At 39.9% G+C, this 24,752-nt stretch overlaps 1 protein-coding gene across 2 annotated transcripts in view; it reads left to right on the top strand.

Moving 5' to 3' along the window:
- fancm (FA complementation group M) overlaps positions 1–24,752 on the top strand; it is a 52,507-nt gene that overhangs the window by 19,443 nt on the left and 8,312 nt on the right. For both annotated transcript variants that reach the window (XM_034231742.1, XM_034231743.1), the window contains exons 5-13: positions 8,700–8,831; positions 9,585–9,717; positions 10,091–10,183; positions 11,068–11,169; positions 13,364–13,536; positions 14,139–14,345; positions 14,476–14,716; positions 14,821–14,969; positions 15,469–15,633. In XM_034231742.1, the coding sequence (XP_034087633.1) occupies positions 8,700–8,831; positions 9,585–9,717; positions 10,091–10,183; positions 11,068–11,169; positions 13,364–13,536; positions 14,139–14,345; positions 14,476–14,716; positions 14,821–14,969; positions 15,469–15,633 (1,395 nt within the window). The remainder of the gene's footprint in view (positions 1–8,699; positions 8,832–9,584; positions 9,718–10,090; positions 10,184–11,067; positions 11,170–13,363; positions 13,537–14,138; positions 14,346–14,475; positions 14,717–14,820; positions 14,970–15,468; positions 15,634–24,752) is intronic.

Here is a 24,752-nt window from a genome sequence, read left to right as displayed (position 1 = left end):
ACCACAGGCTAAATATGTACATTTTGACCTGAGGGTGGTGCCAGAGAAAAGGTCATGAGGCACAATCTATGGAAGCAAACAAGAGACAGAAGTATTTGAATTTTATTAGACACCGAATTTATAGCATTGAAAATAATTACTTTGAAAATCATGAATCTGAATTTTTTTTGCTCCGAATTTATCCATGTGAAATAAAAATGTAAAAATTCAAGTTAAAAAAATTCGAATGTTCAAATTCAGATCCCAAAAATTCAAGTGAAAAAAATTCGACGTCAAATATTTCGGTGTTTAAAATTCGATGTAAAAAAATTCGGTGTGTAAAATTCGACGTCAAAAATTGCGATGCAGCCTCATCCGGGCTACTCAGACAGGATAAGCAATCGAGCCCTAATGCAATCAAACCGACTTCTGGCCTATCAGAGCCAAGCGGCAAACCCCGGGACAGTGCGGTGAAGCCCAATGCTGCAAACTGTAGGCGATGGATGCAGATGGGAGCAATTCCCGTAGACCCTTTGTTAAAATGTCCAACTTAACATCAGAAAATGAACATGTTTCTAGCCTGGATCTACAAAAACATATTCTGTATATAGTTAGATTCCCCCTTCATGACAACGGGACTGCTGCTCCTAGCTCCTCTGTCTCACTGTTAGCTCCGTGATGCTACAGCGGCTCAGCTCATGAGGAGAACACTACTTGAACTCGGCCGTGTTTGTTCTGTTGGCTCCTGGTGGACTATTCGTCCTGCAAATATAGGATTTATCTGCGGTTGAAACAGACCGTCCATGAATGCAGTTTCTTCGGTAAGTCAACCCTGCGTACTTTATGTTATGTTACTGGTGTTTTTATTAAGCTAGTTAATGAATGTTTAGAGTTGGAGTAGCATTTGAGCAATCGTAGCTCCATCTGTGCTAACGATGCTATGCGTAGCATCCAAGAGTGTAAAACATTAAGTGGGATGCTACTGTATACCAAAAGGCTTCTGAGCGAGGTTGCTAAAATAAGGTCATCCTTGTACGTTAGATAGTTAGTTTGCTAGTTAGGTTACGGTATGCATTGTTAAGGTTCGTTTAAATTCGCTATGCTCTACTATAGCATAAAATAGACTAGCTAACGTCAACGTATTGTTGAAGAGAGGCTTAGTGTATATTAAATCAACCTCACAATGAAATATGTGTACCTTTTTTAAAATATGAACGTCACATTTCAAGATAATAACGCTCCCTTAGATATTGTAATATGGTTTGTTGAACTGGAGTTATTTATTGCAGCTAACCGCCTATCCGACGAACGACCCAAACATTGTTGTTTTTAATATTATTACCAATGCCTCTTTTAATTGTATTATCAACACACTTGAGAAACAGCCTTATCGTGGCTGTACAACGGAACATGTAACTTAATGCCTGCATTTAAGGACGATGAATAGCGTAGTCAATGCTTTAGTGACAAGGAAATGATTTGTTTAAATATTAGATATGACGTTATCTGTGACTTCAGTGGAAATGAAGCTTATCCATTGCATTGCATTTGTTCAATAGGTTTGTGTGTTACCCTTACGTGTGTGATGCATATGAATATGGCATATGAAAACAAATTAATTTGACTGACTCATGAGAAACACATCCAAAGTAACAGTAAAATAAAAAGGACCTACACAATAATACTCAATCAAACTGATACAGTATAAGGACTGTGATATCCAGCAATTTCTTAAGTATAACAATAAGATTATGACCTGTTTTTAAAAGAAGATAACAAGTTGTTTGCATGTAAAGAAGTCTAACCCACGCATGTAACTTTACATCTGTTTGTTCAAAGTGTCCTCAAGGTGATCCAGACAGGCTGGACCAGAGGAGGAGAGACAGATCTGGAGTCCTAGCAGCAGAGAACTTCAGCACGGATTCCAAGGTACACCCTTTTCATGCTTTACAAAGAATGCATAAAGTAATGACTCTAATACACTGATATACATGCCATTAAACATGACTGAATACTAGATCACCTACACATCAGTGATGTTGAGTGGACTTTATTAGCAAAAGGTTACATTTACATTTTACCAAGCAACATCACATAGTGAGAGCTGCGACCCTTTGTCTTTCAGTGAGACAACCGCACAGAGCAAGCTTCCACAGTTGCACTAAGTTTTGATAACAGTTAAATATTATTTTAATAATACATTTATTTCAATGTTGATGAATTTAGAACGGTTGATTCATAATCTGATTATCTTTGTAGTACACTGTTGGATTTAAAAAACACATTCAAATAAAAAAATCATTATATTTATTAACAAACAAACACACCTCTTTCTTAAATAACACACTTGCTCTGCAATAATATGTTTTTTGATATTTCTGTTAGGAAAGGACAGGCCTGAGAGACTGGACTGCTTCACCATGTTCTCTTTCTCTGAGGGTCCAGAAGAACATCCAAGAGGGAAAGGAGAAGCTGATGTGATGAGATTTAAGAGCAGTACAGGACATTCACTAAGAGACACTTGTATTGTAACACAAAGACCTGCACACTGAATAGTTTTGTAGTCTAACAGGAACTTCATTTGTGTTGTTTTGTGTTTTACGTGGCACCTCAGAGACAGTGTGATTATTGTCAGGCCTATAAAGTTTGGCAAAAAAAAAGTCAGCTGATCAAATGCATTTGCCTCACTTTGAGCTTCACATCACTTGTGCCTTGTGCCGCCGAGTTTGGAACGTCATAAATAAATGGTGCCAATCTTCAGTCGGATGTGAATGTGTAGTCTAACATTTTCAGTAAGAATAACGGACAAAAGGAGTGCAAATACAATTTATTGAAATGTGAACTAAAAGTTATCAAGCATGAACCATCACCATTTTTTTTTTAAATAAAAACGAAATAATATAAATAAGTTACACTAAATGTTAATCTGTTAATTGACAGGCTAGGCCTGTGCAGGTGGTAACAGCTATGCCCAGCATGGGCTAAGTTCTGTAGGTGGTGCAGGTCCTCCTCCATCAGGTCTGGTCCTCCTCCATCAGGTCTGCAGGGTCTTTCCCTGCGAGGAGGACTCCTCGCAGGGAAAGACCCTCAGCCCTCTCCGGCCAAAGCAACAGACAGAACGTTCATAAAGCTGAGGTCTCCCCCAAAGTCTCTAATCATCCATCCTGTGAATATGAGAGGGGAACAAATAGTGTAATAGATGCTTTGGACAATAAGAAATATAAAGTTAACTGTTGAGTTGCTCAGTTTTTTAGATTGACAGGGTTTAATAACACAAACAAAAGGAGAGAAATAAAGATTGGTCTTTCAATAAATTGTGTTGATTTTGTCTTTTGAATTGTTTGTCTGAAGTCAAGTAGCTAGAACTGTTACTTATAGTTTGAATGATACAGTCTGGTTATAATGTGTGGAGGAGGCATCACAGGTAAGAACACCATTTGTTGTGTTCCATCCACAACAAATTGATGTGTGTGTATTTATTTATCTACTATTTCTTGAATCATTGCTGTCAGTCCAAAACAAGAGATTTTGTTTTGGTAACATTTAAAAAAAAAAAAAACATTATCTCTTTTCCTACGGAGCCCTGGAGGGTTCATAGAGAGAAAAATAAATAAAACGTGGCCACGTTTTACTTTCTCGTGCGCACGAGTTACTAAAGCGTGCGCACGAGTTAATAAAGCGTGCGCACGAGTTACTAAAGCGTGCGCACGAGTTAATAAAGCATGGCCTCGTTTTGTGTGTGTGTGTGTGTGTATGGGGGGGGCATTTGTTTATGATAGTATCGTTCGTTCCGGTGCACATCGAGATTAAGATTAAACACATTTCTTTCACTTGGGAATACACTTAACTATGGGGAACCAGATTTGTTTAAAGTACTGTTCGTGGTAATTTGAAAACAAATGTCGGTGGTGTCGGATACACACGAACACGCACACAGAGCGGAGCTGAGCACACACACACACATCATGCGCCCCGGTGACAGGACATCTCCTTCATAAAGCGAGGGGGAATACTCTGGTAGTTCGATGTGTGTATAGGTGTGTGTGGTTAAACGTAGCAGCCTCGATCTCTATTCAGCGGTTCTAATGAAGGGAAACTCAGTGAAGTAAACAGTAAAAGGCACAGCTCTTTGCAGCTGGTGCTGCTCTTCTCAGATTCTGCTGAGTTACACGTTACTGCCTCCAGTGCCCTGTACGACGAAGCCAGTTCAACAGACCCTGGACCTGAATATGTTCGATTTACCCGGCTTAACTGACCCTAACAAACGCGATGTCGATAAGCGGTCCTACGAAGCTGGTTATCGACTCAGTAAATCAACCAGGGTTTCTCTGTCCGGCTGAGAGCGCGCTCAGGTGAAAGGGACGGGGTTAGCAACATTTGACCAATCACAAACATGGAGACGCGTGCTGACAGCGCAGCGTCATACTTCATGAATGAATAGTGTAAATAGCCAATCCTGCTTCGTAGTACAGGCCACTGGTGCCGCTGAGATTTCATAAAGTGAAGGAGGTTTTCCTTCTATAAAACAGCTGTGGGCAGCAGATACTGTGAGTCACGGACAGGAATCCCTCAATTTAAATAAAACGAGGCCACGCTTTATTAACTCGTGCGCACGCTTTAGTAACTCGTGCGCACGAGTTACTAAAGCGTGCGCACGAGAAAGTAAAACGTGGCCACGTTTTATTTATTTGTCTCTCTATGAACCCTCCAGGGCTCCGTACTTTTCCACTACACTATCTTGAATACTTTAGTTTTTACGTCACTACATTTAACTAACAGCTTTAACATTGTAAAGGTGTCACTTCGGACTCTGGGTAATTATGACAGCATGTCCTACTCAGAGCCCTAGAGTCTCTCGGGCTCTGGTCCTACTATTTTGAGAGTTTGAACAAACCAGACCTTCATCTATTAATGTAGAAAATAGTTGGCACATTACACCATTATGAAAGTAATAATTAGTTAGCTCATTGTTCAAATGAGCTCCAACTACAACAGTTAAGTCAACTCGTGCATCGGTAATAACAATAAATCAAATGATATAATATAATAGTATAACTTGTGTCTACTTTAAATACTCTAACAACACTTTCCTAATTATACTAGCATACTTTTACTAAAGTAACATTAACATGTTTAAATGCAGGGCTTTTGTAAGAGAGTATTTCGTATAGTGTAGCATGGTCTACTTGACTTATCTAACCGAAGTGATCGTTACGTTACTTTGCAAACCGTCACCCCCCCCACACACACACACACACACACACACAAAAGGACACGGTAACGTTGTGATTCACTTCAATTAATGATAACTACGGAGCTTGCTAACAGCAAGGCACAAGGCTACTTCACTCATTTAGCTAGCTAATGTAAGATACAAATGCTGTCGAGCCCTCACTGCTTGTAAGATAAAGAGCACAAACTGACTACTTACCCGAGCGGCGAGCCCCGCTGTTCTCCGTAATTTTTCTCCCGGGTTGTTGTGATCACATGACTGACAAAGCCGTGCTCTGATAGGCCAAGTCAGTTTGATTGCATTAGGGCTCGATTGCTTATCCTGTCTGAGTAGCCCGGATGATGATGCATCGCAATTTTGGACATCCAATTTTATACACCGAATTTTTTGACATCGAATTTTTTGACGTCGAATTTTTGGGATCTGAATTTGAACATTCGAATTTTTTTCACTTGAATTTTTACATTTTTATTTCACATAGGTAAATTCGGAGCAAAAACATTCAGATACATGATTTTCAAAGTAATTATTTTCAATGCTATAAATTCGGTGTCTAATAAAATTCAAATACTTCTGTCTCTTGTTTGCTTCCATAACATTCACACTGCGGTACTTTTCCCACAAAGGTTCATGTGGATTTAGTTCATGTGAACTCTTTTATCGCGTTCACACCAAAAAGAGCCGGTACTAAAATTAGTTCATGTGAACCTTTTTACCCCCACGAAAGTCCCTGCTAGAGAGCAGGGACTTTCGTGCGGCTCTCTTGTGAGAAAAGAGCTATATTTCTGATTGGCTGGGCGGCTTGCAAACCACGCCCCGTAAAACTCCCAAAAAGTTTTGTGAAGCCGCCATTTTATTATCCTCGCATTAGCATTATTAGCATTAGCATTAGCCCAGCGCAGAAACGCAGAGAGACTAATTTATGGCAACACAAAATAAAACATGGGAGCGGTGGAGATGAGGAGGTGACGGCGTTCTGGCGATTTACTCGGAAGGCTTCAGTAGAAGCTGCTGGGAGTCCCAGCAGCTTCTACTGAAGCCAGTCCCCAACTCCGGGGACTTCCGGCCGGGGACTTTGGGCGGCAGTATACGCCGTGAAGTGGTTTGCGGCCTGCCAGTAAACCCAAAGCAGAAGAAGAACAAGTGACGTCAGCGGCTTCATTTGCCTAATCCACCCCCAGGGATTTTTTCCAGTGTGAACGCGATCTGTATTTAGTTCATGCGAACTAAAGAGTTCACATGAACTAAGTTCACATGAACCTTTGTGGGAAAAGTACCGCAGTGTGAATGCGCCTATTTACATTGGTCATTTAAGTATTGGTCCGATTTTGATCAATTTATGCTTTGCTTTGTGAGCATGCTAACAACTATGTGGATTAAGAGCTATTACAGTTAACATGCTGACATATAGCATGAAACATTAAGCATGCTAGCTTGTTAGCATCCATTACTGTAGCCTGTAAACATATTCCGATGCATTATGCTAACATGGTGGGTTAATTACTGTAGGTTAGATTGATCTACATTGCCAATTTAAGATGGGATAGCATCCTGCCCCGTTTATGCAATATATGGCTGCTGCCAAAGTATGATAAACATGAGCAAGTTTTAAAATTGCACACAGGTTCAGACATTGCTTTAGGCTTAGTACTCAGTACTAGTACTGTTGTGGTATTCGTCATTATTCAAGACTATTTTGACACCAAACAATTTAGCAATAAAAAAGGTAAAGGGAGAAGGCATTCCTCTGTCTTTATGTAATTTCTGGATATATGTCAACATTTCACCACACCCATTAGGAGCATCTGTCGCTGATCATGTTGGTACAGGATGTTATGTTGTCGCTTTTTAAAACTCCCTCTTTTCTCTGAATCTCTCACACCACTATCCAAAGAAAGGCCAACAGGGTTTTCCAAGTCATCGTATATCTTCTTCTTTACCTGATGCCACATTTGACCCTGCATTATGCAATTAAACCTCCTCCTTCAAGTTATCCCCACAAGTGGTCCATCATTCTCTACACCTATAACAACTATGATTTAACCATCTTCTAAGAAATGTAAAGAACCTTTCAATAATCATTTTTCTTTTAGATTGTTTCCCTGTGTCTCAAGCCCTTACAATAATTGTAATTGTATTAATACTAAATATAACATTAAATACTTTTTACATTTTGTTTTTGTCCCATAAGAAATCAATCTCCTGAAATCTCACTCCGCTCCACATTTTAGAAAATGAAGATAAAGATGTTGAAATACTTTCAATTATAACATTGAATAATTCAAATTGATATGGGTTAGTTGCATTTTTGTTGACCTGGCTTTAGTTGTTTCCTCAGTTTCTTATTAAATCATCTTCCGCAATGTCCATTAGGTAATATGTTTTGTAAACTTGAACCATATAACATGGGATGAAGCACAATACGGCCAGATGGGCTGCCAAACCTTTTTACCCTTATGAAATAATATTTGGGTCATGGTGATATATCTGTTTATGTTTTCTGAAAGATCAGGGGAATTAAAGGCTGTTATTTAACCCTTTGCTTTTGTGTTCATGTAAGCCCTATAATGCACTCTCACTTTTCACCACCTCGGAGAAGCAGGCTGAGGTTTAGCAGATATAGGACAAGTGGAGAGCTCAGTGTGTCCATTTCAACAGCAAAACTGAATTAATATTGTTTTTATAGTAGGTTCTTTATTCTCTTCCTTCCTATCCATTTTTATTGTAATACTTGTTGTTCCATCTGTAACTAGATGTAAGTATATCTATTATGATATATTGAAAGGGTAAATGCAGCTTATTCTACTGCTTTACTACAAGTTAGTATACAAAGTATAGCCTATAAGCTTATAAAACTATGAATGTAACTGTATGCTTACCAATATATTTTGGCCTACTTTGAACATCAAACTATAAATAAGCTTTCTGTTCATGTCATGACACAAACCCCATTACTACCAATCAGAACGACGAAATTGCTTCTCATCTGTTGCAGCAACTCATTTTTTTAATTATTTCTAAGGGGGAGGCCACTTCTTCTTTCCGAAAGGCCTTTTGTCATGTTGCGTTTCCAAAGCAACAGTTCCATACTCAGCTGAAATTGAAATCGTAATGACCCAGCATCCCATTATCTGTGGCCGTGAGGATGAATAGACATTGGTAAAATTGTCCATCTGACAAAATGCTTCCATTTCTCCTCCCTTTACTAGGAAACGAAGGCAGGAGCGAGAACGAATCCAACACATTTATTGTTATTATGTGTCTTTTGTTGAAGTAGGACCCTCCATTCAGTCTGTGCAAGTCTGTTGACCAATAGAGGTGGCAGTGGTGTATCTCAAAGCTTTCACAGAAGGCATTTGTGTGTTTGAGTGCATTGTCAAACTTGGTGTTAGCAAGGTGCTTGCCAATCACTCTGAGTCATCACACTTTAACTTGGAATTGGCCTATTATTGATGACCTATGACCCGTGTGTTGTTCTTCCTGCTAGGTGTTGGACAAATTCATGTCTCGTCTGGTCCAGACCCGGGTGATGCCACACAAGGATCTGCGGTCTCTCAGCAAATACCAGATCATCCTCGCCAGGGATCAGTTCCGCAAGAATCCACCGCCAAACATCAAGGCACGGACTTTCCTCTACAAATGTTTGGGTGCTATAGTCTCCAATTCAGTGTGCTGTAGAGTACAATATAGTCAAATCCAGTGTGCTTTAGAGTACAATATAGTCAAATCCAGTGTGCTTTAGAGTACAATATAGTCAAATCCAGTGTGCTTTAGAGTACAATTTCTCATGATACACAGCCTTTCAGAATTGAGTTCTGCTTTTAAGCTGTAGGGAGCCCCAACACTATAACATTTCAGTAAGAGAGTTATACAAATAATTCAATATAAACCATTGATAACTACAGTAGGAAACTATTTTTTTCTTTTATCTATTAACTCGTTGGTGGTAATGGAGAGTGCAAATAATTTATATTTCTTCTTGCATTATTTTAACATTTAAGTCATATAACTAACAATCTTATTTATTGACATTTTTAGGTATTACTTGTTATTATTTGTATTAAAACTTACTTTTCTAAAAAGCTTTATATTTTGTAAGTCTTCAGAAAGATTGGCCCAAGGCTGTAGAAAAGAATCAATAACACAGTGAGGTTAAGACACTTCATAAATAAAACCCATCTTAATTATTGGATTTTTGATGCATTTAATATCTAGTACAATATATTAATTTAAAAACTGTTTTATAATGATCTTAGAATGTTTACAATATTTTTCAATATTTTGTTTGTTTAATCTTAAGTATTTTTATTTTTTATAAAATATTTTTAAAATCTGATAATTGTCAACTTGTGTGCTCTCCTGCTCTCTACAGGGTCCGCAGCAGGGAATGCTGGAGGGCGACTTTGCCCTCTGCATCAGCCTGTACCATGGCTACGAGCTGCTGATGCAGATGGGGCTCAGATCACTCTTCTTTTACATTCAGGGAATCATGGACGGAACCAGAGGTTAGTGCATTTATTTGTATTCTTATAATTGTTTATTTTTTTATTTTATGTTGCACAAATCAATGTCTTTCAATTTGCTTTAAACTGTATTTTCATTACTTTAAATTGTGTTGTCTTACTTTTAAATTGATGTTTCTAACTTGTATTGTGTCACTGTAACTCTCCACATCACGTAGAAACCTACCTCTGCTTGTGAATCGTGATTTGTAAATGAAACGGTCTTGAAGAGCCTTTTGTTCCCTTTATTTACAGACACACTAACCTTTCTGACCCCAGATTGATCAATACCCTGTTGGTGTATGCACACTCCATAATGTGTAATGTCTGTGTATGATGTTCAATATGAGCACTCTCCATTCTTTGTCTGGCTTAGAGATGTCCAGGGCCAGAAATGAGCTGCAGAGGACTCCCACCTTCGTTGACCTTTACCATGAGATGGAAGCAATGTTTGTGAAGCCATCTGCTGGTATATGAGAACTCATTTATACCATATCAGACACATTTATGAACTATATAGGAAATACAAAGGGATGCTTTGAAGTTTTTGAAGTTGGGTGAATTTAAGTCCTTATTTAGTGTTCTACCTACATTAGATGGAGGTAGACATGGCCCCAGTTTGGAAACAGACAGCTGTTATGGCTTGAAAGCAAACCTATTGACTGCTCTGGACAACGTCATCATAAAAACACGTTTTAGCCATCTAAAACAGATCAATATCAGGTTAAGTGTGTGCTGAATTTAGACCGTTTCCATCCCTTTGTCTCTTATTCAGACAGCCTTTTATGATGAGGAACTGAAGCCATTATCTATGTTTTTTTTGTAAGCCACCAGACTCAGTTTCTTTCCGCATAACACATGGGTTGCTTGTATACTGCTGCCTCAATCGGTTAGTTTGTTCGGTTATTGTGTGACTGGTGAATCCAAACTCGTCAAAGTCCAATAATATAAAAACAATTGTGCTACTAGCAACTTCTGTGTTCTGCCATCGTAAATTAATGTTTTTCTTTCTTACTGAGTCTTGTGGTTTTGAAGAAATATTCAGTTCACTGTTAGAAAGGTTCTCTGACGGCAAGGTTAGGTGGTGAACATATTATAAAATGTAGCGTTCACTAAAACTGATATAGATATTTTCAATTTGGCTAAAACTATTTTTGCTGATCGCTCCAGTCCCAGCTGTCCCCTTCTGTATTTTTCTCCAAACTGGGGGTGTACTAACCGCCAGCTACTGTAGGTATTATATTGACTCGGATACTTTCCATAAATATCCCTACTTGAAACTATCCAAACTATCCCTTAATGATAAAGCTAGGGATCTATTTGACTAACATCCTCTCTGATTAATATTTCCAGGTCCAGGTGAGCCGTTCATTTACAGTCACCCAAAACTGAAGAAACTGGATGAGGTGGTGCTGCAGCATTTCAAACAGGCTGAGAGTTTGGCAGAAAGTAAAGGTGATTTCCTTGTTATATCATTGCTATGCTGTAACTCATACATGCAGTGCTTGACGCAAAATTGTATCATGTTTCATAATAGGATGTTTACAAAAATGAATAGTGCCACAGTGTCCAAACAGGAGAGCTTTGTTACAGCATAATTCAACCTGTTAGAGCAGGGGTGTCAAACTCAATTTCATTGCGGGCCACATTCGCATAAAGGTTGCACTCAAAGGGCCGGTTGCAACTATATAAATATATAATATATATATAAAATAATGTATTATATTTAGGGCTGTCAGTCGATTAAAATATTTAATCGCGATTAATCGCATGATTGTCCATAGTTAATCGCAAATTAATCGCACATTTTTGATCTGTTCTAAATGTACCTTAGAGGAATATTTTTCAAGTTTTTAATACTGTTATCAACATATGAGTGGACAAATATGCTTTATGCTAATGTTTATTATCATTTGAACAATGACAAATATACTCATGAATATTAAACACAACAACCTCTGAACATTACAAATATTTGCCTCAATTCAACCTGGAACCTCTCTCATACAATAATACAATACAAATTGTGTGTGTGTGTGTGTGTGTGTGTGTGTGTGTGTGTGTGTGTGTGTGTGTGTGTGTGTGTGTGTGTGTGTGTGTGTGTGTGTGTGTGTGTGTGTGTGTGTGTGTGTGTGTGTGTGTGTGTGTGTGTGTGTGTGTGTGTGTGTCGTGTGTGTGTGTGTGTGTGTGTGTGTGTGTGTGTGTGTGTGGTGTGTGTGTGTGTGTGTGTGTGTGTGTGTGTGTGTGTGTGTGTGTGTGTGTGTGTGTGTGTGTGTGTGTGTGTGTGTGTGTGTGTGTGTGTGTGTGTGTGTGATTATAATAAAATAATATAGTATTTATATTATTGAATTGATTATTATTATTAGTAGAAGTAGTTTATTTGCATTCATTATATTTTAATCTTTTTGAGGCTAGTATTTGGCAGGAAATGCAGACGTACATGCACATTTACCATTTACCTCACTGTATACAAAAGTAACTGTGTTGATACTAATAATAAACAGGAATTATATTTGCAAAGTAGCCTACTTTGTTTCCAAAAAAATGTGTTTCACTCCTGTCGGTTGGGGGGGGGGCTCATCTCACAATGTCGCTTGGGGCCCCAAGTTGGCCAGGGGCGGCCCTGTGTGTGTGTGTGTGTGTGTGTGTGATCGTTGGCGCTATGTGCAACTCAAGGCATGCTCGAACGGGAGCTGCCTGGACGCTGCAATCATGTTGCGCACTATCCGTGCTGAGTGTGCTGACTTTTCGTACAATGTCCCACTGTCTGGCTTCCTGCATAAAGTCAAGTGCTCGGCGCAGTTGTGGCGAAATGTCGCTCCTCTGTTTTCATTTAAACAGCTCCTTATATCCGTTAGCGCAGCTAGCTAGCACCAGATGCTAACAACAACAATGCACGTAAGGTCTCTCTCTCGCTCGCTCGTGCCACACATACAAACACACCCTCCCGGTCCTCCCAACAGCCAGTCGGTGCCTGCCGGTGAGCGTGGAAGTGTGGTCTGCCACAAGCGGGCGGCAGGAGCGGGGCTGTCAGCATCAGCTTGTAGATGGTATTTTAAACTCGATGCGCTCTGAAACTACAGGGTGGCCGAGGAAAAAAAATACACATGCGTTAATCGCGTTAAAATAATTAGTGGCGTTATTTTTTTTTTTGGGTTAACGCGTTATTAACGCGTTAACTTGACAGCCCTAATTATATTACATTATTGCCTCTGAATTGGATTATTATCGGATAGGATAATAACTTAGTAATTAACTACGTCTGAAAGCAGAAGTCCAGGGCAAATAATTGCAAGTCTCTTCAGTGCGCATGTCACAAACCGAGATGCATTGTGGGACATGTAGTTTATGGGAAACCTGTAAAGTGGCATGTAACCGTATATTAAACGTATTATATTATTTGCAAGCTCTTGCAGGGTTTGAGTTTGAGACCCCTGTATTAGAGCTAATAACTTCAACATAGACTTTGGAGCTAAGGGAAACTAATTTTGATGAGGCTATGTATGTTTATACTTAGCATAGTGCATTTGAGAAGATCACAGAACAAAGCATCCCAGCATCTGAATCAAACGGATCTAATACAAACAAATTGTTTCATGGCTACTGTAATTTTAACCGTCCTGTTTTCCTCTGTCTTATTAATGTCCAGGGCCTCAGGAAGTAGGCACGCGTGTGATGATCTTTTCCTCGTTCCGTGAGAGTGTACAGGAAATCGCCGACATGTTGAAACACCATGCTCCGCTGATACGGGTCATGACATTTATGGGCCAAGCCTCGGCAGGGAAGGGAGTGAAAGGCTTCACCCAGAAGGAACAACTGGAGGTACAGTGAATAAAACATAATATGTTGTTAAAAGTCTCAAGAAATACGTATAAAAACCTTAACATTAACATTTGGCTGGAAAAAAGATCCACTGCAGCGTAATCAGTTTCTCTAGTTTTACTATTTATAGGTATGTTTATAGGTTATTCTATAACATACTGACGACATTTCTCTGTGTTTGAATTCAACAGACACCATACATGTAATACATGTAATGATTGAGATTTAAGAACCATTTGGAGTGGTCTCTTAATTTTTTTCAGAGCACTATACCTCTATATTTTCCAATGAATACTGCTGCTTTGACATCACTGCTCGTTGCCCAGCACTACAGTCTCTGCAGACAGTCTGTGCCATTTCCCCTCTATAGATCCAAGAATAGTGCTTTGATGGAAGGGTCCATGTTCTGTAAACACCAGATCGTCAATATGTTATGAAAGTCATTTGTTTTGGAACGTGTATTCAGCAACCTCAATTTTAATAACTAGCACACATAAACTTTAACTCAATATGCTGATGGGTATATAGGCACATGAGTGAAGTAGGATAACCTAGGATGGAAAGAATAAAATACTTTAAATCTTTTGTCACTTGTGTTGCAGGTAATGTCCAGGTTCCGTCAAGGAGGCTACAACACGCTGGTGTCGACCTGTGTGGGGGAAGAGGGGCTGGATATCGGAGAGGTGGACCTCATTGTCTGCTTCGATGCACAGAAGAATCCCATCCGTCTGGTGCAGAGAATGGGACGTACGGGACGCAAGAGGCAGGGAAGAATTGTGGTCATCCTGGCTGAGGGACGCGAGGACAGGGTGAGTGTTTCAAAAGCAGGACAAAATGTGCCGTGGAGTCTTGAACCAACAGTTTGATGTTCTACCAAATGCACATGATACAGATCCACAAAACCACTAATGCTACATGTTTAACTTGTATTTCCCTCAGACCTACAACCAGAGCATGAGCAACAAGCGCAGTGTGGACAAGTCCATTATCGGCAACAGGAGTGGGTTCCACATGTACCCTAACAGTCCCCGCATGCTGCCTGAGGGGGTGAACCCCACCCTGCATAAGATGCACATCACCTGCGGCCAGTTTGACCATCAGGAGAGCAACAGGCGGTCCATCAGGGGTCGACGGTTCAACTCTGAGGGGCGGGTCTCACTCATCCACCCTCAAAATCTGAGTGAGTAATACGCCGGGGCATTTTTTGGTTAAACAAAAACAGTTTTTCCTTGATTAGGGAAACTTCACATGTGTTTCTGAGTGTGTGCTTGTCTAATATGGTAGTTCGACAGGGCAGCTCGACGTCTGACGGGTTTCTTAGCAGTACTGAATATTCCCTCTGGGCGGCCACAATGAAGCTGGGGGAAGATGAAGCTCATCCTACTCTAAAACCGTCCCGTTTCTTGTCCATACCCGGCGATCTACCACCTCAGGTTTATTTCCTATTGTTTCTTTTTTCCTTTGGGTGTCTGATAAGTACTGAACAATAGAATACATTTTACCTAAAGAGTATCAGTGTTTCCCCTAGGTTTACTGCTTTGGGGGGGTGCTGCCTGAGCGGGGGGGGGGGGGGGGGGGGTTATATCTTTATTAAATCCTCTGGAGCAGAGAGAGGAGCTGTGGACTATTGTTGTTATTGATTAATGCATCAGTGTTTCTTAGGGTCACAAACACTAAACTCACAACTTAAAATGAAAGCGTTTAGTTTATTTAATAAAAGAGCACATGTTCAACGTGAAAAGTGACAGTAGATATAGATTAGTTGCAATTTGGTGCTATATATATTTTTTAAAAATATATATTTTTTGAAACACCTTGAATTTCAGGGGGGGCGCGGGTCTCCGTTGGCGGGGCGCAGCGCCCCTCCAAAACAATACATTAACTATTAACTATTTCACTAATACCTTAATTTTGTAATTTTATGTCCCAAAGGATGACGTTTCCAAAAGCAGGCCGGCGTCCAGGGAGCTTTCTTTGTGGGAATGGAGACACTGGCAGCATAAAGCGCTTCCTACCCATGTTGTTGATCATTCCCTCCGCTGCAACCACTTTATTAAGGTGATGGAGCTAATAGACAGCATGAGAGAGGAAAAAGAGGTAAGAACAGAAACATACAAGTTAAAATGATCATAATATTGCTGTGTATTTATTCTTTGAGACTGAAAAGAATGTTAAAAAAAGGCAAACATGTTGCTACATTTCATAAAGGACAGACAGTTATCTGTGTTTATGAAAGGGAGCCCAAATCTCCTCACCATGAAGGGCTTATCTGAGTTTCATGAGAGTAAACGATTGTAGTTTGTGTCAATGCATTCATCGTCCTGAGCTGGAAGGCAAATACCTCACATTACAAACGGGCTCCATGGTCTAATTGTTGTTTGAGTAACAAAAAAAGAGAGAAAGGTCATTCAGATTCAACCACGTGTTTCCAAGCTGTTTGGCCTCTTTCTCTCAATTTAGTTTTATTCAAAAAACAAATCAAATAATATCTGGCTTTTTGAAAAATCACCAGGAAAATAATGTGATTATATACTTATTTATCTCATCGGATTTTGCTGTCTGCTGACCTGACAGCAGCTTGTTCTATGGTCTGCCCGTTGAAGCAGTCTTGCTTTGCTTAGTTATATCAGCACGGTAATGAGATCGACTAGAAGTCACACAACACAACCATTGTCTGAATTTACAGAGCATCAATGGAAAATATATTTTACAGACGTTAGTGTTGCTGGTTTTTTAAATAAAATCAGTCAGGTAAATAACCACCATTGCATTTTTTTCGTCTTGTTTACATGTTGCCAATCCCTTCTCATTATCATTTCCAAACATCAGTTATAAGAATGTTCCAGGCCTTCCTGTCTTACCATTTGCCACTTCACCATTGATAACCCCCCCCCTGAATCTTTAAAACAAACTATTGGCTGAACTTACTAGTGGACTCTTATTAGCTATTTTTTTTCTTCCTACGTGGGTTCTCACCATACTTGGGAAGGAGAGCATTAGCCCACCTGTAAAAACAAAACTGGATTACAGGCTAGATGGCAGCTCATTTCTCACATGCCTTCATGGATGAATTCAGGTCATTGTAACACCCAAGAAAAAACTATAAAGATTTGATCAAAAAACAGCAACAAGATTAATTAGTCACCGAAAGTACTATCACGCTGTACAACACAAAGTACTTCAAGCTGAACCCCTAAGCAGGTGCCAGAGGGATTCGGTGCATGTCATTGTCACACTGTAGTTATTTGTACTGTTCAATAGGTAGGTCTAATGACTTTGTATTTGCTTTTTGGCTATACAGTATGTGCTCCATAAATCATGCCTCTTATTCTATAGTTTTTTTTCCTTATGACATTCAATGTAATAACTAACAGAGTTGCATGCTAGCATCATTTGACAAGAGGGGATTTAAAGGTGTAATCTTGATTTAAAAAGTACATAGTATCTGCCACTGTCAAGTACATAGTGTAAGGAGCAGTATTTGTTTCTGAAATGTTCTGATACAGCATCTAAAGTAGCAGACAATTGAGTATTCAAGCACAGGACTAGTGTGTTTTTAGTGGTAGAATGCTATTTTAATCTGGATCTGCTTCAAGTTATGCATGACTAATCTTTGCAATCCCGTGTAAGTATTCATATATAATTCATATTAAGCCAAAATCTTCGAAACAATTCTCTATCAAAGTCAATTAAAACAATATTAATGTCTGAGGTCCAAATGTGACTGAAAACAAAAAAATATTTGTAATACCTTTTATAGTTAATTCAACGTTACCAGAACAAGGCTTATTTCTTTTTTTTGTATTAAACAAGATTGAAGTATGTCCTCTGTGTCGGACAGAGGCTGTGCTCTATTTTTCTGTATTTTTAGAAATATATGGTCATAAGTATTATAAAGGCTTCATACAGTAGCATGCACACTCTTTGTGCAGATAGTGATGTTCCTGTGAACACACAAGCAGCCTCTCCTGCAGCGATGGTTCACACTCATCTTGACTCTGGGTGGAAAATCAGTAAATAGCTCTTACTTGCTCGGCCTGAAGAAGCCTTCTGAATTTTCGCTACCAGAAACATCAAAGGGAGAAGCACCTAAAATAACATTTCAACTTCATTTCTTTTTAGAATATGTGTCCCTCACACATCCTCCTCCCTTAATAACTTTGCTTTTTAGAAGCCATTCATTATATTTGAGACCATGCTGTGTTTTTCTTTCTGCTGCCGCAGTACGATGAGGAGAGGACAGGCTTTCCTGCTCTACTCTGATTATGTAATGTTTCTCTGAACTGTTGCATAAAGCCAGGAAGTTGAAAGTAGGTCGGGCGGTGATGACCTAGATTTATAGCGCACTGCGCTGAGAAGGGGGGGGGGGGGGGGGGGGGGGTTTAGGGGATGGGGGGGATGGGTTATCAGAAAAAAAATTTTTTAAAAGATAAAAGAAGACAAATGGAAAACTATTTTAAAAAAAATCGAATCAAACATAATGATAGGCTTTACCTCTACAAATGACATTTTTGATTTGATTAGATTTATTTAGAATATGTAAAACAATAATACAAAAATGTAACATGAGAATGATTATACAATACAAAATTAAGCAGTCTCAAATTGATACACAAAAATATGACTGATTCTAAGTTATGTATAATCAAATGATCTACTTAATTACACATCCGGAAGAAAAAAATGGTTCGGATTATTAGTAACGCAATCAGCATTTGTCGAATAGTTTTATTTTGAATGTCCTTCAGTTGTTTAAAGTGCCACACACTTCAATACCTGAAGTACATGAGTGCTTTAAACAAAGTTTATTTCACCATTTTACATTGATTAACAAATGTGCTTTGGGTTTGTTTATTTTTGGGTCAAAAAATGGTTGTCATTGTTGCCAATTGTTGTAGTTTATACATTTTCAGGCTCAACATGGTTGCTCGTCTGGTATCACCGGCCGACATCAAAAGCAGCTTGCACTCTTCTTCCTTCTTCCGTCCTTCAGACAACTTTGTTATCTTTAATTGATTCAGATGGTTCTGGAGTTGTGATATGATCAGCCAGTTTATAACTACTGCTGCCAAAAAGGCTCTTACCAAAAACATTTGCATAGATCGTCATTTGATTTAGGACGGCTTGTGTTGTCGGTCAATCCACATTTTCGTATCTAAGGACAAAGAAGCTCCGGGAACTCTTCATCCTGCGCTGTAGCAAGTTTCGGACAAAGTCGTGCAGACTGATTAATACGGATGATGCATTCTTTGTGTGTGTTCATGAGCCTCACATTTGTCATTGGAGTGAAATTAGATAATCAACAGAGAAGAGTTTCCACTTTGCTGCTTCCTTCATCTTTCAGTCTGCTAAAAACAAGAACCCTCTGATCCTCTGCATCACTCCTCTCTCCCCATCAGGTTTATTTCGGTCTGCGACATCTCTCCATCTAGAGACTCAAGCTGATCATTAATACATTGTGTGTCTAGGGTTAAGGTCAATCCTGTGTGAATTCACTCCTAGTCATTCATTTATTCACAAAGAGTGTCAAGAAAGGGTGTCTAAAACTCACAAGAATAAGATATTAAAATCCATCTTCAATAGAGGAACATAATAATATATACTGCCACTAAATCCTTGAATACCTAAAATCCTGTGTTCCATTTTTCATGAGGATTGTGACGTTTAAAGGACTCACTGTGGCCTCTGTCTTTGTGCAAAGTGTGTGAGAGATTCAGGAGACTTAAGGATTTGTATAAAATGGATTACCCTTAAAAAAAAAAAGTGATTTGTTTCTCAGATTTAGGGTAATACTTTCGCAATATTTTTTTACATAATAGCTGCTGTATAGTAACGTCAATGATGGCATGTAGTGTAAAGATAAAAGGAATGATTCAAACATCTTGTAAAAACACACTTCCATTCATTGGATATAGCCAGTGGTGGAAAGCTTTAGTCATCCCAGCCTCACCTCTCCTCGCTGGGTGTGATGATCTGTGGTCTGATTGACTGCAGGGTGCAGGGACAGTTTGATTACCAGAAAGTTAAGTTGTTAATTAAGAGCAATTTGCCTGAGTGACATCTTGGCTGTCACTCAGAGGAAAAAGCAGAGGTGTAAATGATACAGATTAATAATGGCTGAATTTCCTTTCTCTGCTTTCCAGGAACCTGTGCGTGCATGTCACTCATTAGTGTTATGAGTAACTGTGAAACATTTCTCAAACATATTATGTGTAGGAGGCCTGTAGCTGAATATATTAAAAACACATGTATCTTTAAAAAACAACATTCTACATCCGGCATCTGCCACCATATCTCTGCATTCATCAGACTCATCTCCATCTATCCCACATCTTCTTAATTTTTCACAGTCATTTGTAGCAAATTCAAGTAAAACAAAAGCCTTTCTAGTTATCCCTTTTCCACCTGGGAAGTATATTAGTTTGATCAGATTTGGTTTTAACATATGAATCGATGCCACTAATGACATCAACACAGCCCTGTCGGCTCCTGTTGATTTGATTTAATCCGAGAAACACCATTGATATTTTTTTTTTTTTTAGTGTAGGACTGATGACGTATTTTCCATGGAAAGCTTCGCCTGGTTGAAGCATTTCGCCCTCATTATAAAGTGTTGGAATGTTAATTATAGCTTTCGCACTCGGGCTGCGGGGTGTGGCGCCTGCGAGGTGCCCGGTGTTTGTTCCAGAGTTGTGTGTCTAATAAGAGAAATACGGGAGGTTGTTGAAAGTGTGAAGGAATAATTGTCCAGGTGCTCATTATTCTTTTATTTACTTTTCCGAGTAAACATTGCAATTTTATGTTTGTGATTGATATAAAGCCAACATATAATTAACAGCCTGTATAATAGCTTACTGCCACTGTGTGTCTTCTTGTGGGAATGAAAAAGTGGGTTGGCAAACAAAGAAAAAACACTCACGCTCTGCATTCATGCTTTTTACATCTTAAAGTAGAAACCTGTTGATTCTAAATAATTCATGTCATTAAGTTCATGCCACATAGCGACATCAACAACACTGGTCCTGTTATTCAACATAAAACAATCTTAATTCATCAGTTTGGTCTAAAATGAAATATAAAAAAATTAGGGCTGTCAAGTTAACGCGTTAACGCAAAAAATAATTAACGCCACTAATTATTTTAACGCGATTAACGCATGTGTATTTTTTGTCCTCGGCCGCCCCGTAGTTTCAGAGCGCATCGAGTTACCATCTACAACAGGGGTACTCAAATACAAATCTTAAAGGTCCAAAATAAATGTTTCAATAAGACAAAGGTCCGTTTATTACGGTCATTCAAACTTTTAAATAATTGCAACAAGATTCTTAACACGAGGTTGCAAAAACAAAAATAATCTGTATGCAGCAGTTTTCATTGTTATTGTGTCTGTGCTTGACCCCTCAGAGTCGCAGTGTAAGAGCTGCACAGTTAGGAATAAAGGCAGCTGCACCCTTTTTCATTCAGCATTCCCATTATTGCTTTATAAATGTATTCCCCTCTTGTGTGTCCACTGAGGTTCGTCAGGCCCAACACATCTTCAACAAACTCCCCCTTTGCCTCATCATAAAAACTCACAAACACCAGCAACTGAGCATTGTCAGTGGTGTCAGTGGACTCACCCACAGCTAAGGAAATGCACTGTGCATTTTTTATTCCATCACAAAGCTGATTAATCAAATCACCAGCCAGTATTTATGTTCTTCTGGTTGCTGTGGAATCTGAGAGGGGCTTGATTTGACCTGTTATTTCCTCTTTTTGTTTGCCTTCAACATGGTCTCCATCACTTCAGTCATGCATTATTTTATACTGCAGTTATTATCCAGTGGAAAGTCCTTACCTACTGGCCTAGTTCAATCAAAGTGGTTACTTTGTTTTGGCTGGGCAGTGTAGTTTTACACACCGTCTGATTTGACTTTCTCAGGACTTAAAACTGTTTCTTGGGGGCAGACCCCCTCAAAGAAAAAAATATATTTACACACGTAAGGTCATCATCTTAAAGGTGGGGTAGAGATACACTTGTTGTTATATTCCATGGAATGCTCTTAACATCCCGATAGCAATGAATATCTTAAGTATTTGACAAAAAATCCATAAAAAAATGTCATCTGTGGAAGCCGTCATCTCGTGCACGCACAAATGTATCTCGTGCCCTCATTGGGCGTGCATTGCAGCAGTACTTCAATGACTCGCCAGGCGGCCACTTTCACCAGTCTGCAGACGTCATGTGCGCGTTCATGTGTGTTGGAGGAGGTGCTCTGTAAGGAAGTCTGAAGGAAGGGGCGGATTCTTTTCGGCTGTGTATTTTCAAATTTTAGTGCACTCGAGCCGGTTTCTGAAACTTACCTACCCCACCTTTAATAGTTGTGTATGCTCATCCGTGAGCAGAGCATCAAGTTGACATGTCTATTACAGCTGAATGCGGCGATTACCATTTCACAAACGTATTAAGATCAACAGCTTTAGAGCGTTTTGATTCAATGCTGAGTACAGCCAAACTGACAGTCTCTTCTCTGTCATTGTAGACCGCAAATACCTCATTCCTTCAGTGCTTGGGTCCGAATGCTTCTCGTTTTGCGCCGTCCAGTTCAAAATGAAATCGCCGCCAATCGTATGTCCACACTCGCGCCAGGACCGGGGGACGTGCATGACGTGCATCTTGTGCTGCATTCACTTGCACTCGGACATTAGAGATTTTCTCTCATAAATGTCCGATGAGCCACAACTTTTCTTTCAAAACAAAGCTGCCAACTGGGGTGGCAAGGCCTATTTTTAGGGTGTCAGTTGCCACCCCGGTAGGTGAAACTAGGCTACTAGCTACAGTACAGATGGAACTAGATGAGCTGTTAACTCTCGCTCTGAATTTTGTTTTTTTTAATTCTCGCTCTGACTTAGACAGGTTCAAAGAGACACACACATTTTTCCCACCCGCATTCCGCGAAGACCCGCCCTACTGTGCCTCTGATTCGCAGATTGTTTGGGGGGAAAAAACGCTGACTGGATGCTGAATGTGATTGGACCAAAGCGTTGACACACACAGGTGGAACACAGTGGAACAGTCAGACATGCAGAGCGCTGTTTGCAGTGGACATAGCGGAGAATTTTGACTCGTTGCGAATGCGTTGTGGCGATGTCTCACATATAATACAGAGAGATAATACATATGAAAACTATAATTTGCTCAGAGTCCGGAGACAGTGGTGGTTCGGTCCGGATCCGGACCGGAGTCCGTAGTTTGAGGATGCCTGATCTACAAGCTGATGCTGACAGCCCCGCTCCTGCCGCCCGCTTGTGGCAGACCACACTTCCACGCTCACCGGCAGGCACCGACTGGCTGTTGGGAGGACCGGGAGGGTGTGTGTGTATGTGTGGCCCGAGCGAGCGAGAGAGAGAGACCTTACGTGCATTGTTGTTGTTAGCATCTGGTGCTAGCTAGCTGCGCTAACGGATATGGAGCTGTGAAAACAGAGGAGCGACATTTCGCCACAACTGCGCCAAGCACTTGACTTTATGCAGGAAGCCAGACAGTGGGACATTGTACGAAAAGTCAGCACATTGTACGAAAAGTCAGCACACTCAGCACGGATAGTGCAACATGATTGCAGCGTCCAGGCAGCTCCCGTTCGAGCATATGCCTTGAGTTGCACATAGCTCCAACGATCCATCACACACACACACACACACACACACACACACACACACACACACACACACACACACACACACACACACACACACACACACACACACACACACACACACACACACACACATGTTGTATTGTATTATTGAATGAGAGAGGTTCCAGATTGAATTGAGGCGAATATTTGTAATGCTCAGAGGTTGTTGTGTTTAATATTCATGAGAATATTTGTCATTGTTCAAATGATAATAAACATTAGCATAAAGCATATTTGTCCACTCATATGTTGATAAGAGTATTAAAAACTTGAAAAATATTCCTCTAAGGTACATTTGGAACAGATGCAAAATGTGCGATTAATTTGCGATTAACTATTTTAATCGACTGACAGCCCTAAAAAATATATATATCTCAAGGACTATGAATTGCTTTGAACATTTAGGTATTGGTGCTTCCTAGTTTTACAGACTGCTGAGTATATACAGTTAAATAATCAAGAGAGGATACAAATAGGGCTTGACTAACTTTCAACCAGTCAGCAACAGACAGGAATGGTTTGAAGATATGTCGGAGTAACACATGGTTTAAAAAGCCCATGTAAACCACAATAAAACAACGGTTTCACAGTTGATGCTTTCACACAGAGTTGAATGGGTAATACAGCTCCTCTACGCTTATTGACCTGTGAGTGTAAAGACAAAGTAGGGCCTTACCAACAGCATATGAATCAATAGGCATGTGTTATCTGACCAAGCGATATAGATGAAGATGGATGGACTTTTATTAATCCCTCGTGGGGAAATTGTTTCTCTGCATTTGACCCATCCTAGTGTTAGGAGCAGTGTGCTGCCATTTTGAACGGCGCCCGGGGAGCAGTGTGGGGAACGGTGCCTTGCTCAGGGACACCTCGGTAGCACTTGGTCTTTCCGGGACTTGAACTGGTGACCTTCCAGTTGCCAAGCCAAGTCCCTATTGACTTCGCCACCACCGAAGCTTTGTTGTCTGCACAAATCCAGTTTTATAACAAAGTAAATGTGGAAACAGTCTTGACCTGTTTAGTCACTGCACGATTTTATGCAGTTTCCCATTTCTAAAAACAAATGGGGCTTTTTTTTTTCTCCATTCAAATCATTTTCCATTCTATTGAGTCGGAAGCTGTACTTAAATCAGTGACATAAGCACTCCACATCTCATTGTATCGTCTTATTTTGAGGCAGAAGCACTAATATGTTGTACACACACACTTCCCTTGTCAGTCTTACTCTACATTTTGTTCTTTCTTTTCTGTTCATTGAGCATGTTCATCCTTCTGGTGGTGGGTTCGATGGCCCCCCGTCAGCCATAGCAGGATGCCACTCTAGTTGAATCACTTCCAGGCTTGCACAGATGGCAGGTGTTAGATGACTTGCCCACGTGTGTGCTTGGGCGTAAGATACAACAAGGAAGAGCGGAAATAGATGGGGAGATGTTTTAATTTTTGGCTGATTTTTTTAGTGTTGGTGTCCTTTTTAAAAGAATCATCATGGGTAACAAATTCTAATGTGGACAAAAGGTTGATCTTCCTCGATGTTTCACA

Source organism: Gymnodraco acuticeps, unplaced genomic scaffold, assembly GCF_902827175.1.
Source record: "Gymnodraco acuticeps unplaced genomic scaffold, fGymAcu1.1, whole genome shotgun sequence".
Taxonomy (NCBI): Eukaryota; Metazoa; Chordata; class Actinopteri; order Perciformes; family Bathydraconidae; genus Gymnodraco; species Gymnodraco acuticeps.
This window is presented reverse-complemented; position numbering and strand designations above follow the sequence as displayed.